Source organism: Malania oleifera, chromosome 2, assembly GCF_029873635.1.
Source record: "Malania oleifera isolate guangnan ecotype guangnan chromosome 2, ASM2987363v1, whole genome shotgun sequence".
Lineage (NCBI taxonomy): Eukaryota > Viridiplantae > Streptophyta > Magnoliopsida > Santalales > Ximeniaceae > Malania > Malania oleifera.
Genome location: NC_080418.1, coordinates 43075466 through 43088791, shown reverse-complemented (window position 1 = coordinate 43088791; position 13326 = coordinate 43075466). Strand labels below are relative to the sequence as shown.

At 35.3% G+C, this 13326-nt stretch overlaps 1 protein-coding gene across 2 annotated transcripts in view; it reads right to left on the bottom strand.

The window, feature by feature from the left end:
• Positions 1-3: 3 nt before the first annotated feature.
• The window catches only part of LOC131149281 (DNA polymerase epsilon catalytic subunit A-like), a 152062-nt gene continuing 138739 nt past the window's right edge, over positions 4-13326 (bottom strand). Inside the window, exons 45-49 of one of the 2 annotated variants that reach the window (XM_058099594.1) lie at positions 6074-6220; positions 5756-5926; positions 5443-5652; positions 1972-2078; positions 4-834 (exon numbers count right to left, since the gene is read on the bottom strand). In XM_058099594.1, coding sequence (XP_057955577.1) covers positions 474-834; positions 1972-2078; positions 5443-5652; positions 5756-5926; positions 6074-6220 — 996 coding nt within the window. In that variant the 3' untranslated portion in view covers positions 4-473. Of the gene's footprint in view, positions 835-1971; positions 2079-5442; positions 5653-5755; positions 5927-6073; positions 6221-13326 lie in introns of those variants that run through there. The other variant, XR_009135188.1, reaches the window with a different exon arrangement.

Genomic DNA, 13326 nt, shown 5'->3' with positions numbered 1-13326 from the left:
TGCTTGCAATCAATCCAATAAGGGATTGTTTTTTCATTTTATTTTTTTTAACACCAAAAGTACAGAAGTCAATTTCCATTGATTAACGATGGAAGCTAAGCATACACATTTTACAATACTTGCACCCAAAAAAATGAAAAAATTATTGGATACAAGACGTACTATAATGACATCTTCCTAGGATAGGATACATACAATGCATCATTGCCCAACCAAAAGAAAACTGGGTGGTTGTGGCCGTGCCCAAAAACACAAGAAACTTTTATCAGCCATGACTAAACCCTTGAACTACGAGAAACATTTACAAGGAATAATAAATGACAAGCAGTTCCCAGTTCCACAACTGCCTCTGCTAAGCTAGTAAAGTGGTGAAATTCTATATTTTCTGCACCTTTGCCAATCACTTTTTAGCTGATGCTAAGCTTCATTGGCCATCAGGCCTAACTGGAACAAAAAAGACATGATCGGAAAAGCTATCGAACTTCTAAAATCCATGAAGTACACTCCTGGAGGAGTTGAAATTTCTGATTAACAGCAATGTTCAAGAAAACTTGCATTTTGCTGCGGAATTCAGACACATCTTCCTTGCACCTGAATGAACCTGCACATGCACATTGCTCAGCTAAATGTGCAGCTTTTACCTGATTGCATTTGAGGCAAACCAAATCCTGCAGATGGTAGAGACGTTCTCTCTGCCTAACAATTTGGAGAAGAGCATTTTCCATTACTCCACGGTCATATGGCTGCCCACACTGAGGCACAGCACAACGCCATTCTTGAGCCAGGATAGTTGGGTCACGACACAAGTCTAGATCTCTGCAGTCATTGCAGTAGCTGACAACATAATTATTGTAAATCAGTATCTAGTCTCAACTTTTGAAGTGTTGTGGCTAATAGGAAAGGTATAATAATAATAATAATAATAATAATAATAATAATAATAATAACTCTCGGGAGATGATATTGGCATTCCAAAATATACCAATGGCCCTCCCATCACTTTTTTCTTACACAATAAGATGAAGAATTTGGCATCTTTATCTTTTCACTTGTAAAATCAAAATCAGAGGATAAAAGTAAAAGTTAAGAGGTAAAAATTTCATTGATTACATTTTAAAAAAAAAGTGGAATGCCAATGGTGATTTTTGGACTCCCAATAGCACTTCCGAAAATTCCCCCCTCCGTCTCTCTGAGCAGGGGGCATCAACCATCAAGTACAGATGAAATACTTGCAAGACTTTTGACTTCGACAAATCCCAAAGAGCCAAATAAAACACAAATGCTCCTTAGAGCTGGCAGAGGAGGTTGATTGTGTTTTCACTTAGCAATGTCATAATGGGTAAATTTCACTGTTAAATTTGAAGTTCTGTGCAATTACACATGTACCCGAACAGACCAAAACAAGAAATTTTAAGAGTCAAATTGCAAATCGAAAATATTTTGAAGCAACTGAACTTGCATAAAAACTTCAAGGACTTGCCATGTGATTTACCTATTATAATTACCGACTCACAAACCCTGATTTTACAACAATTGTGAAGCATGCGAAAAAAAGGGGCAGCCTGGTGCACAAAGCTCCCACATATGCAGGGTCCAAGGAAGGGGCAGATCACGATCGGTCTATAGTTTGCAGCCTTACCTTGCTTCTGAGCAAGTGGCCGTTTCTATGCCTCGAAGCCGTGACCTCCAAGTCACATGGCAACAACTTTACCTTCACGCCAATCACTGCCCTCTTGTTTTTCAAGGACATCAATTTAAAAGGGGAACTGTAATCATGGAATCTTAGTTTAGGTTAAATAGAAAATTTTGATGTTTCATGGTTTTACCCTTCATTCAGATTTTGTCCTATGTTGTCTTACTTCAAATGGCACTCGAAGTTATGTCACTTAGCAATTCTTACAAGACATTACCTATTAAATTTATCTGCTCAGTAAAATGTAAAACCAAAACTTTTTGTCCAATTATTTTTACCTGCAAATGACATTTGGTAAGATAAAAGAAAGGCAGGGATCATGGAACTCTGCTTCTGGAGCAAACTCTCTCACACGCACATATTTTAATAGATTTTTCCTCATGACCTGTAAAACAAAGCCGCATCATTTCAGGGATCAGAGAAAACTTGCATAAATTTGCTGTGTCCCAGTTTCCATTACAAGTTTAGCTTCTCTAGGGCAATTAAAAGCACAGAAATTTTCATGGCAAAAATCTTCTTAAAATAATACAAAGGCTAGTTAATCTGGGACTAGTAGGGTGAATCAAAGCACTTATAATATTTTTATCTAACCCATGCAAATAGCAACTGTCTGAAGCCAAACTGCATGCATATCCATTCATACATCATAAACCATGGTCTTAAAACCTGGAACAGTGGCCTGGAAAAGTCATTGGGTTGGTTGGACTGGTTGAACCAGTGGATCAGACCAGTGATATAACTAGTAATAGCAAAAAATTACGATGCCTCTTTTCCTATTATTTTTCAGATATTTTTAAAAACTTATTATTATAAATTGGTATTATTATTAGTGAAACAAAAATGAAAATACAGAGTTTGATTAGCTCCAGTGAGTTCATGCGTTCATATTGATGTAATAGTACTGTGTATATTTCCATAATACAGCACAAAAAAGGAGTTCGAGCTGTCCAGGTAATTCCTTTGCACTCTTGGTGTGAGGCCTAGGTTCAAATCCCACAAGCCTCACAGTTTAAAACTTTTCAGTTAAGAGGCTGGGCAACCTGGCTGGCCGTCCAAGTCTGCCTGATTCGGGCCGAGTTTTCTGGGTCAACCGTCAACACCGGTTTGATGAAGCCCAACCAGCATCATGACTGTCCCACCAAGTTGGTTTCTAAAACCATGTCATAAACAATTTCTATCCAAGTTGCACTACTAGGCATTTGTATCTACCAGAAGCCAAAAACTAGTTTTGAGTAGGTGATATAGTCCATGTTCCTTTTTTTTTTGGTTTGGTGCATGTAGCTCAAATTTGTGCAAGAATTATGTAAAAAATACCATGAAGGAGACTTGGAAGATGGAAGACACCTCAATGCATGTAGAAAAACAGTTGTAGAAGGTTTTGGAAGGATTGGAAAATCATAGACGAAGATATAAATAACAAAAGTTCAGTCAAGCTTCTAATGAAGATCAATGGAAGGATCAATCAACTGGTGGCAGTAGGATACACTTTCACATGTCTTGAGTTGTTATTTGGCAGTGCTTTGGACATCTTCATTATGGAATTTTACCTCAACTTCAGGGAAGATATGTTTCCTAATTGAAAATTAAGGCAAAATGTAGAGACTAGGGCACAACATGAGTAAAAGGAGCTGCATGAAGAACAAGGTAGGTTTTCTATTCCTTGTGGGTGCATTTGTTTTGGAGGCTAATGGAGTAATGGTTACGGATTACGGGACGACTGAATAACTTTACTGGACTAGAGAGGACATGATGCCATGAAGGAGATCTGAAAAATGAAAGACACAAGGTTCTGGAAGAATTGAAAAACCATAGATGAAGATGTATATTAATAAAAGTTCAGTCAAGTTTCTGATGAAGATCATGGAAGGATCAATCAACTGATGGTAGTGGGATACACTTCCCTATGTTGTTTTGAGTTGTTATTTGGCAGTTCTCTAGACATCTTCACCGTGGAGACCACCACTTCAGGGAAGATGTGTTTCCTAATTGAAAATTAAGGTAAAAGGTAAAGACGAGGGCAATCAAACCCAACATGTATGAAAGGAATGGCTCAAAGAACAAGGTAGGTTTTCTATTCCTTGCAGGTGTTTTTCAGAGGCTAACATTTATGGGACAACTGAATAACTGTACTGGAATAGAGGACTTGATCGTTAGCCTGTCCCATATTTGGATTGCCATACCAATTCTGGGAAATTTATAGGGAACAAGTCATGTCCTGTTCGGTAAAGTGTCTCATCCACATATTTGCCTGCTCAGCTGATTTATTAGAAGGCTATGCCTTAATACCAGGCAACGTGGCTGAATCCAAAAGAGATTTCCCCCTTATTATATTCATATTTGTTTATATTTTATGTGCTTATATTTTAAATATTATTGTATGCATATAAGTTTATATTTTATGTGCTTTGTTGTGAATTTCAGTTTTTTTTAAAATGCAATCTTAAGAAAATTTCTTTGAATCAATATTTTTAATGTAAGCAACTAGTAGAAATAAATGTTTTATTTCCTATACATTTACATAAATATCTATAGAACATGTTATAAAGTTGCATAAATGATATAATATTGTTTATTCATTCACTTTACCATTTTCCATTAGAAATATTGAGAATTATGTTTTATAAAAAAAAAGTTCATTGGCTGGATGGCAAACTGTTGTAACTTTATCTTCATGATTCACTGTTTTGAGTCCTTTATGATGCACATAATTTTTTCAGAAGGCAGTGGTCCAAGTGCACCTCAACCAACCTGAATAGACTGGATTAAGCCAGGCAATTACTTTTTAGCAGGGAAAATTCTGTTTTAAAGAATTTCTAGGAAATTTTTTTCTTCCTTTAATTCTACTAAAATTAATTTTTTATAAAAATAAAAAAAAAAATAAAAAAATCTGGATTTAACTGTTCCAACCCAAAGCAGCCAACTGGTCAGTTATCACAGTCCCACATTGAATGTGTACTAGGAAAATCATAAGCTTATAACGATGGTTTGAGGTCCAACTATGTAATATGCCTTTTATAGGACAAAACTGTGCAGTCAGTGGGTCAAAGTGGGCAATACCTCACTGAAGTTGTGTCTGAGATTGTGACATATGGTATTAGAGCTACCCTAGGGCTACTATCATGTGGGACCCTGCACAAAAGGTACTCTAACAAGGGCATTAGAGATTGGATGAATGTCACAATCCCACATTGAATGTGTACTAGGGAAATCTTGGACTTATAAGGATGGTTTGGGTTCCAATTATGTGAGACATCTTTTATAGGACAAGTTCTGTGAGGCCTGTGGCCCAAAACAAACACCACCTCATTGAAGTTGAGCTGAGAACGTGACACCAGTCCAGTTCTAAATCCATGGTAGAACCAAACAAGTACAATGGGGTCATTGGGATTGAATTCAACTACTTAGAAACATAAATAAATAAATAAATTTATTTTTTAAAATTCTTATATTTTTGAAGGATATAAAAGCATAAAAAACAAATTAACATTATAAAAATAAGTAGAAAGAATAACAAGAAAGCAAAAGAAACAAGAGATTTCTAGGGAAAAAAAGAGCATAGAGTACAGGAATATGGAGAATGTGAAGATTGAAAGGAAAAGGGACAACACAAAGCCTATATGGGTTTTAAAACAAAAGATCAGTTCACAGTATTTGAAGCATGCTACAACATCACAAGCATACTACATTTATACTAGCTGAAAAGTGTCTGCAGCATTTAATATGCAGTGGCTATTTAAAACAAGTCTTACCAGAATAAAATGCTGAACATTTTGGTCAAGAGCCATAACAGCACAGACATGCTTAATAAACTCCAGTGCAGCATCTCCTGTGTGCTTATTTCCAGAAAGTCGTTGATGCCCATCAGGTAAATTGTCATTCTCAGATTTGTTTGATCCTTTAATATGAAGAACAGTATCACGAACAATTCTTAGAAGTTTGTCTGTAAAGTAAGAGCTGATCTGCAGCAGATATCCAAGCCATATAAACTTAATTTAGAAGTTCTGAATAATGAGGAATCCAGAAGTCATAAGCTTTCACAAATGATGTATAGTGTATACAGACCTGCTCTTTAAGATATTCTGTTATACATGATTCGAACTTCTCTGCAGCTGAGGCAGTGATTGACGGAGTGCACAAGTCACCATCATTCACGGATGCTCTAATTGCTTGTTGCTCTTGTGCATGTTTCCATGGGATATACATAAATTCAGAAACAATTAAAATAAAATGATCCTGCAAAGATTGAAAGAAAGCAACAAAATGTTCAAAACCACATAGAATAATACTCCTGTGGTTAGTACTTTAATTAAACATGGACATAATCTGATGGATTTTTTTTCAAAGCAGATCCAAGTGTGAAAGCATACTTTGGTTAAGTACCTGAGTAGTCTTTGGTAAATATTCAGCAATATTCCAGCTTGATATGATATCCACTTGAGACTCATCATGCATGCTTTCATAAGTTGGTCTTGATATACCAGCTGATGATCCAGTATGGGCTTTGGCCTGAATTCCACCATAATTGTACTATCACAAGAAATATAAAAAGAAAATCATCAGAAGCTAAAAATATAACTAATACAGTCTGAAATGCATAAAATATAAAAAACACATTTAACTGATAGAACTGTCAAAAATGGAAATAATCTTATGCTTTTATTATGTCATTGATAGCTTGATTGTGCCTGAGACTATAAATACCAAATTTGGCATCAAATTTGAAATTTGAAGAGTTACAAGCGAATAAACATCTTGACAAAACTTCCTTGATATTTCCATGAACACATAGATAGATAACTTGCTCATAAAAGCAATATTCCATTTTTGCGTCAGGCCCAAAATTTTTCTAAAATAATAGTTCTTAACCAGAAAAAAACACTTTCTTTTTATGTTCTGAACAGTCAAAGATTTTATAAAATAACACAGCTATGGAGATAAATGTTCCTCCTTTTTTTTAACCAATAATATATTTTTTTTCAGTTGAAATAAAATTTTTAATTCTTGTTTTGTAATTTCGTGGAAGTATGGACCCTGTTGAATATTATGTTGGTCCTCTTCCATCAATGAAAAATGTTTATTTTAAAGCAGGAATCTTCACTAAAAGTTGAAAACATGGAGCAGTGTGAAACATAAATATAAAAAGCAATTAATAGACAGATTTCCATTCAGAGACAGGATAACAGACTCCAATCATAAAATTGTATTTCTCTTACAGCAATTCTCAATATACAACTATGAAATTGTGAAGAACGGTTCTTGTTATTAGAGGTTATCATATAATGTATTACTTTATTATCGTATATTAGTGAGGTGCAATTGTCATTTTGATGTATTATGAACAGGGTGAGAGAGCTAATGTTTTGTTTAGGTTCTCTCATTACAATAAACCCTCTCTTCTCCTTTCTTTCTCTAACATGGTAACAGAGCAATGATCCTAAAACCCTGAAATCGCCATCAACAATTCTCATGCACAAACCCTAAACAACATTGTCATCCTTCACGTTAATGCAGCCCTTTTCAGAATTGTCACCTAAAACACAACTCATCGCAGCCTCTCTGGTGAGCTACTGCTCCAGGCTTCCTCTTGACAGAAGGTCACAAAAGTATGCACAGGGTGCTTGGCATGTTTTTAAATAACGGCTGTTACATAACAGAAAATTGGGAGGCCGAAACCGCTACGGAGTGATATTGTGTGTGTGGGGGGGGGGGGGGTGGAATTCACAGCCATAACGGCACTTATGATCCGTTACACTGCATTACAGTCCGTTACGGGCCATGACAGCATCTGACATTTCAATTCGGCTTTTCTCCTTCAAATCCACCCAAATTTCTCACGATTCCCTGCTTTCCCCCTCTCCCAACTACTCACCCTTGGCAGATCTACCATTCCAAAGACTGAAATCCAGAAATCGTACCTTTGATTTGTTGTTGGAAGCTGAAGAATAAGAAGGACCCTTCGTTTGCAGTCAGCCAGCACTCCCCTTCCATTTCTCAAATTTCTTCGACTTTGAAGGCTAAGATATGCCCCCCTCAAGCAGTTGAACTGTCAAAGGCTTAGATTCCCTCCCTACTCGAGCAGTCAAAAGCTTGAAGCTTTGTCCTAGCCTGTTCAGCAGTTGCAGGTCAGCCTTGCAGCAGCTCCGCGAGTCGCTGCCAGCCTTGCAGCAGCTCCACCAGCCCCATCTCCCTTCTGGTCTTTGAGAGTTTTGAGTCTTGGAGTGGACTCTTCAAGACTCCACCTCCAGCGTACTCTCCGTCTTTCTCTTGACTCTTCAATCTTCAGGTTCATTTTCGTTCTTTGTTTATTTTCTCAATTTCTCCTGTTGCTTACTTAAATCTTAAACTAGTATATAATTTATATATAATATTGTTTATATATTATATTAGGTTTAGCTTTATTTATATATTATATATTGCTTTAATTATTTATATATTATATATTCTATGACGTTTACCTAAAATCCCAAATTCCTAATTGCTGAGATTTGAGAAATAAATTTAATGATCTTAAAATAAATATATTGCATATAAATAACTAATATTTTTTTTATTATTTTATGACTTATTTTATTAATAGATGAAATATCTAAATATTGTAAATATTTAATTATTTAAAGATTTTAAATGAATACTAATTATTTTTAACCAAAGATTATAGTTTATTTTTATGTAATAAATATTTAAAATTAGAAGGACTATTTAGTACTTACTATCAAGATGCCATGTGAGAAAGGAAACAAGAACTTACCTAGTGAGGACATTGGATGGCATTTTGGTACTCCTGTAGATGGTAACAAACATATTATTATGTGTAAGTTGTGTGGGAAGATAATTAAAAGGAGGCATTACACGCTTAAAACAACACTTGACACATAGAAAAGGTCAAGTGACTGAATGCTCGAATGTAAGCATACAAGTAAGAGAACAAATGATGAAACATCTACAACAATATGTTGAGAAGAAAAGAGATATAAAAAAGGCAAGAAGAAGCAGAAAGTCAAATTAGAGAAGATTTTGAGAATTTGAGCGATGAAGAAGACTTGCAAGAAAAAAGAATGAGATTTGCTCGACAAGAAAGCATACAGTCACAACAACAATGGGAAGAAAGACAAAGATTTCGAGCAAGAACAACTAGAGGGGGTAATATTTATGAAGATAGAGGTGGCTCTAGCAGTGGTTGTGCCAGTGGTTTCAGTAGAGCTCGATCTTATAGTGTTTGAGAAACTGGAAGTAGTGGACGACAATGGATCAATCTTGATGCCCTTGAAGCTAGACTAAGGGCAATAGATCCTATTTTAGAAAGAAGCAAGAGTGTGAAACAACCAAATATAAACACTAAGGTATTATAGGGTTAAAGAAGTAAATTAGGAAAATCAGTTGAAAAATTCCTAATTTATAATCAAATTCCAACAAATGTAGCCGACTCTCCATTCATGTAGCCTATGCTTGATGTTGCTGCAGAGGTTGGAAAGGAGGTGAAGGGTCCATCACCCTATGAGGTATTTGAAATTTATTTGAAGCAAGAGTATCGGGAAATGAAAGATTATATATTTTCTTTTGCTAGAATTTAGAAGGAGAGGTGTAACCATTATGTGAGATGGTTGGTCAAGACCAACTAGAAAACACATAATAAACTTTTTAATTTACTGCAATGTTTCATAAGTCAATTGATGCCTCTGATGTTCCAAGCCGAACAACTGAATATTATTTCAGGTAATTTTTTAATTTTGATTGTATATACAAATATTATTATGGACTTGTATACTTTTAATTAAGTAGTAGTAATTATTAAATCTATAATTTTATTCCAGATTAATGGAGGAGGTGGTTGAAGAAATTGGAGAGGAGAATGTTGTCCAAGTAGTAACTGATAATGAAGCTGCAATGAAGACATGAGGGGAATTATTAATGTAGAAGAGGTCCAATCTCTATTGGACAACATGTTTAGCTCATTGCATAGACCATATCCTTGAAGATATTGATAAGAAAAGTAATGTGAATAAGATCTTAGAAAATGCAAGAACGATAACCTCTTTTATTTACAACCACAAATGGATAATGAATTTCATGATAAAATTCACAAATAATAGAGAGTTGCTTCGCCTTGCAAACACTCGATTTGCCACCAACTTTATTGTCTTGGTGACTATTGTTAGGCATAAACAAGCATTGATGGAAATGTTCACATCTGATGCTTGGAAAAACTCAAGGTTTGGGATGGAAAAATCAGACCCAACATATGATGCGAAAAAATTATCTTAAAGAAAGAGTTTTAGCAAAAGGCCTCCAATATAATTAAAATATAGGAAACCTTAGTGAAAGTTCTTAAATTGGTTGATGGTGATGAAAAACCAACCATGGGTTTCATATACAAAACAATTGATAGGGTGAAGTTGGTAATTCAAAAAGATTGCCGATTCTACAAAGATTATTGGAAAATTATTGACAATCAGTGGAGTTTTCAATTGCACCAAGATTTGCATGTTGCTAGTAAGTGTAAACAAAATACAATTTCTTATTATTTTAACTTTTAAATTGTGCATAGTTGCATTAAAAAACTATTATTAATTAATATGTTTGTAAATTTAATTTTAAAATATTTTTTGAACCCTCAATTTCTTTATGGTCCCTCACTCTTTCTTGAAGTTGTTAAAGAAGTCATGGATGGGGTTAAAAAAGTGATAACCAAGTTGGTACCCGATATAGACACTCAAAATTGGGCAATTAATCAATTAAGTATTGGTTCTATTGAATTAAATAATGAATTATTTTAGTATTCTGTAATACTTTCTAGAATATATATTAATGTATCTAATTAATTAATGTCCCTCACTCTTTCTTGAAGTTGTTAAAGAAGTCATGGATGGGGTTAAAAAAGTGATAACCAAGTTGGTACCCGATATAGACACTCAAAATTGGGCAATTAATCAATTAAGTATTGGTTCTATTGAATTAAATAATGAATTATTTTAGTATTCTGTAATACTTTCTAGAATATATATTAATGTATCTAATTAATTAATTATACTTCACAATCATCCTTTTTTAGTTGATGCTACATTGGGCTAAATAGGAGACATTTGGAACCCCATAAGGCAATGAAACAAACAAATCTTGGTAAATATAGCTAAATAATGGATGAATGGATCTATTTTGTCATTTTTATGTTCAAATTTGACTTTTGAAAAATACTCTATACTAACGTAAAACTCTCTTTAATTATTCATGTAGCCAAATGGTGGATTCATTATGGCATGTTTGCTATCAGAATTCTTAGCCAAACCACATCATCTTTAAACTGTGAGCATAATTGGAGCACCTTTAGCCTCATCCATACGAAAACAAAAAATAAACTGAAGTACATGAGATTACAGAAACTTGTTTTCGTGCATTATAACATGAGGTTAAAGTTAAGACATACAATGAGAAGAATACCACAGGAAATTGAAGATAGTTTCAACCCCATCAATTTGAACTATATTTTTGAAGAAGATGATCCTTTGAGTCAATGGTTAGAGGAGAGAGAGGCGCTATTTCTCGACAGTTAGAACAACTCAAATTGGTTAGATGAAGAGGTTGGTGGTACTGCAGAAGGAGGTGATCTACCACCAATAAACATGCATGATTCAAGTTCAAGCTCTGAACGTACACAAAGTGATGACAATCTTGGTTTGAGCCCACCAAGTGATGATGATGGTGGAAATGGTGTTAGGGCTAGGACTGGGGGTGATGGTGGTGGTGGTAGGGGCGGTGTAGAATATGATTATGAGTATGACATAAGAACATCATTTGTAGGGGATACATATCCTCCTAATCATTATAGACTACATAATATACCCAAAAATTATGACTTGGGTATTCCTCTAGAGTACCAATCTTCACAACCCAAGAAGAGTTCTATTAGTGGTGGCCCTAGTGGGAGTCATGGTGCACAAACTAGAAGAAGTCACCGACACCGAGATCATGATTTTGCTGAAGATTTATATGGTGTCGTTCATAGCTTTGGTGACTTTGGTTTAGATGATTCAACATCACAATTATATGGATCTCATCCAGCATATCCACCACCCCAACACTATGATCCATATTATGCGTCTCATCTTTATCCTAGTGGGTCAGGATCTAGTCAGTCTTCTTCTACACACTACCCAGAGCTAGCCCCAGCCCTAACCCCAAATTATGGATATTATTTAGGATATGGTCAAGGTGGAGATTATGCACCTCCTATATCAATTGGAACTTGATGGAATCACATTGCTAGAATGCGTATGTACCTTAATACTGCAAAGGAGATGAAGGGTTATGCAAAACTACCATATTCTAGTAATCTCATTCATATATGACCTGTTGGATTTTTTTTAGTTACAACTTACAACAGGGAGAGAGATATATCGTCAAATAATTTTCTTAGATGAATTGCGCTCATGAAGAGTTGTATATTGTGCAACCGATAAGGGTAGATGCTCATGAAATGTAGAAAACTAAGAAATAGAGGACAACCGTTATTTGAGTCTTGGCCGGTTTGAAATTTGGGTATGAGTCAGTCCAATCACAGATTTTGGGAACTGAATAATTACCATCTTATGCAAAATTTACCCACACATGCTTTGTGTCAGGCACTAATACTTTTGAGCTCTCCTAGTTCTAATATCCCCACTGCCAGCACAGAGAAATCTGCTCAAGGAGGTTCAAGTGCACTGTGCACAATAGTCCTAGTATATATGGATGTAATATGGGTGCATCATGAAAACGATGAGATTCATTGTAGACATGGAGGTCACACAACAAACCCCGGATATTTGCTAATGCTGCCACCATTGAATCTACTGCCAATTCCTTCCACAGTTGTAGACACTCTAGTATTATAATAACTTATCACATGTGATGTAGGACAAAAAGTAAGACCTTGGGAAGATACTCGCTGGAAAATAACTAAGAAGAGTTGGGTTAAGGAATTGTGGGGTTAAGTTTGTGGTTAGCAGAAGAGTTGGGTTAAGGAATTGTGGGGTTATGTTTGTGGTTAGTAGTTTATTATGTGTGTTCAATATTAATTAGTATAGGATGATGTGTATTTGGGGGTTGTTTGTAATATTTGTCTCGTGTACTTGGGATGGGTTTCCACCATGTAAATATTAGTGCAGGGTTATTTTCTGCTAGTAGTTTATTTGTATGCCAAATAAGGCAGTATGATTCCTCAGTCAGTTTGATGTTTCCTAGTGTTAGGAAGATAATTACATAAAAACCTCTTTAGGGGAGGGTGAGTGTTCATTAGTCATTGTAAATTCACTAGCTATTGTCAAGGTGTTTGGCCTACTTGCCTCCCTCGCTAAACACACAATGTCAACGGAGGTGTTGTTAATGAATTACGTAGATTCAATGTTTACTACTTGCTTGCCACTCTCACAGCTCTCTCTACCTTCCCACTCTTTTCTCTCAACTCTATTTTTCTGATGATTCTTTACATTCCCAACACACCTATTTATACACAAGGAGGGTTAATTACACAAGGAAAAACTGCCACAATCAACTTTGATTTTTTCTCCTAATTTTGTGGAGAACCACCAGCAAAATATTTGTGTAAAGCAGGGGTATATTTGTAATGTAATATAGTTTTAGGGGTTTAAGTGTAATTT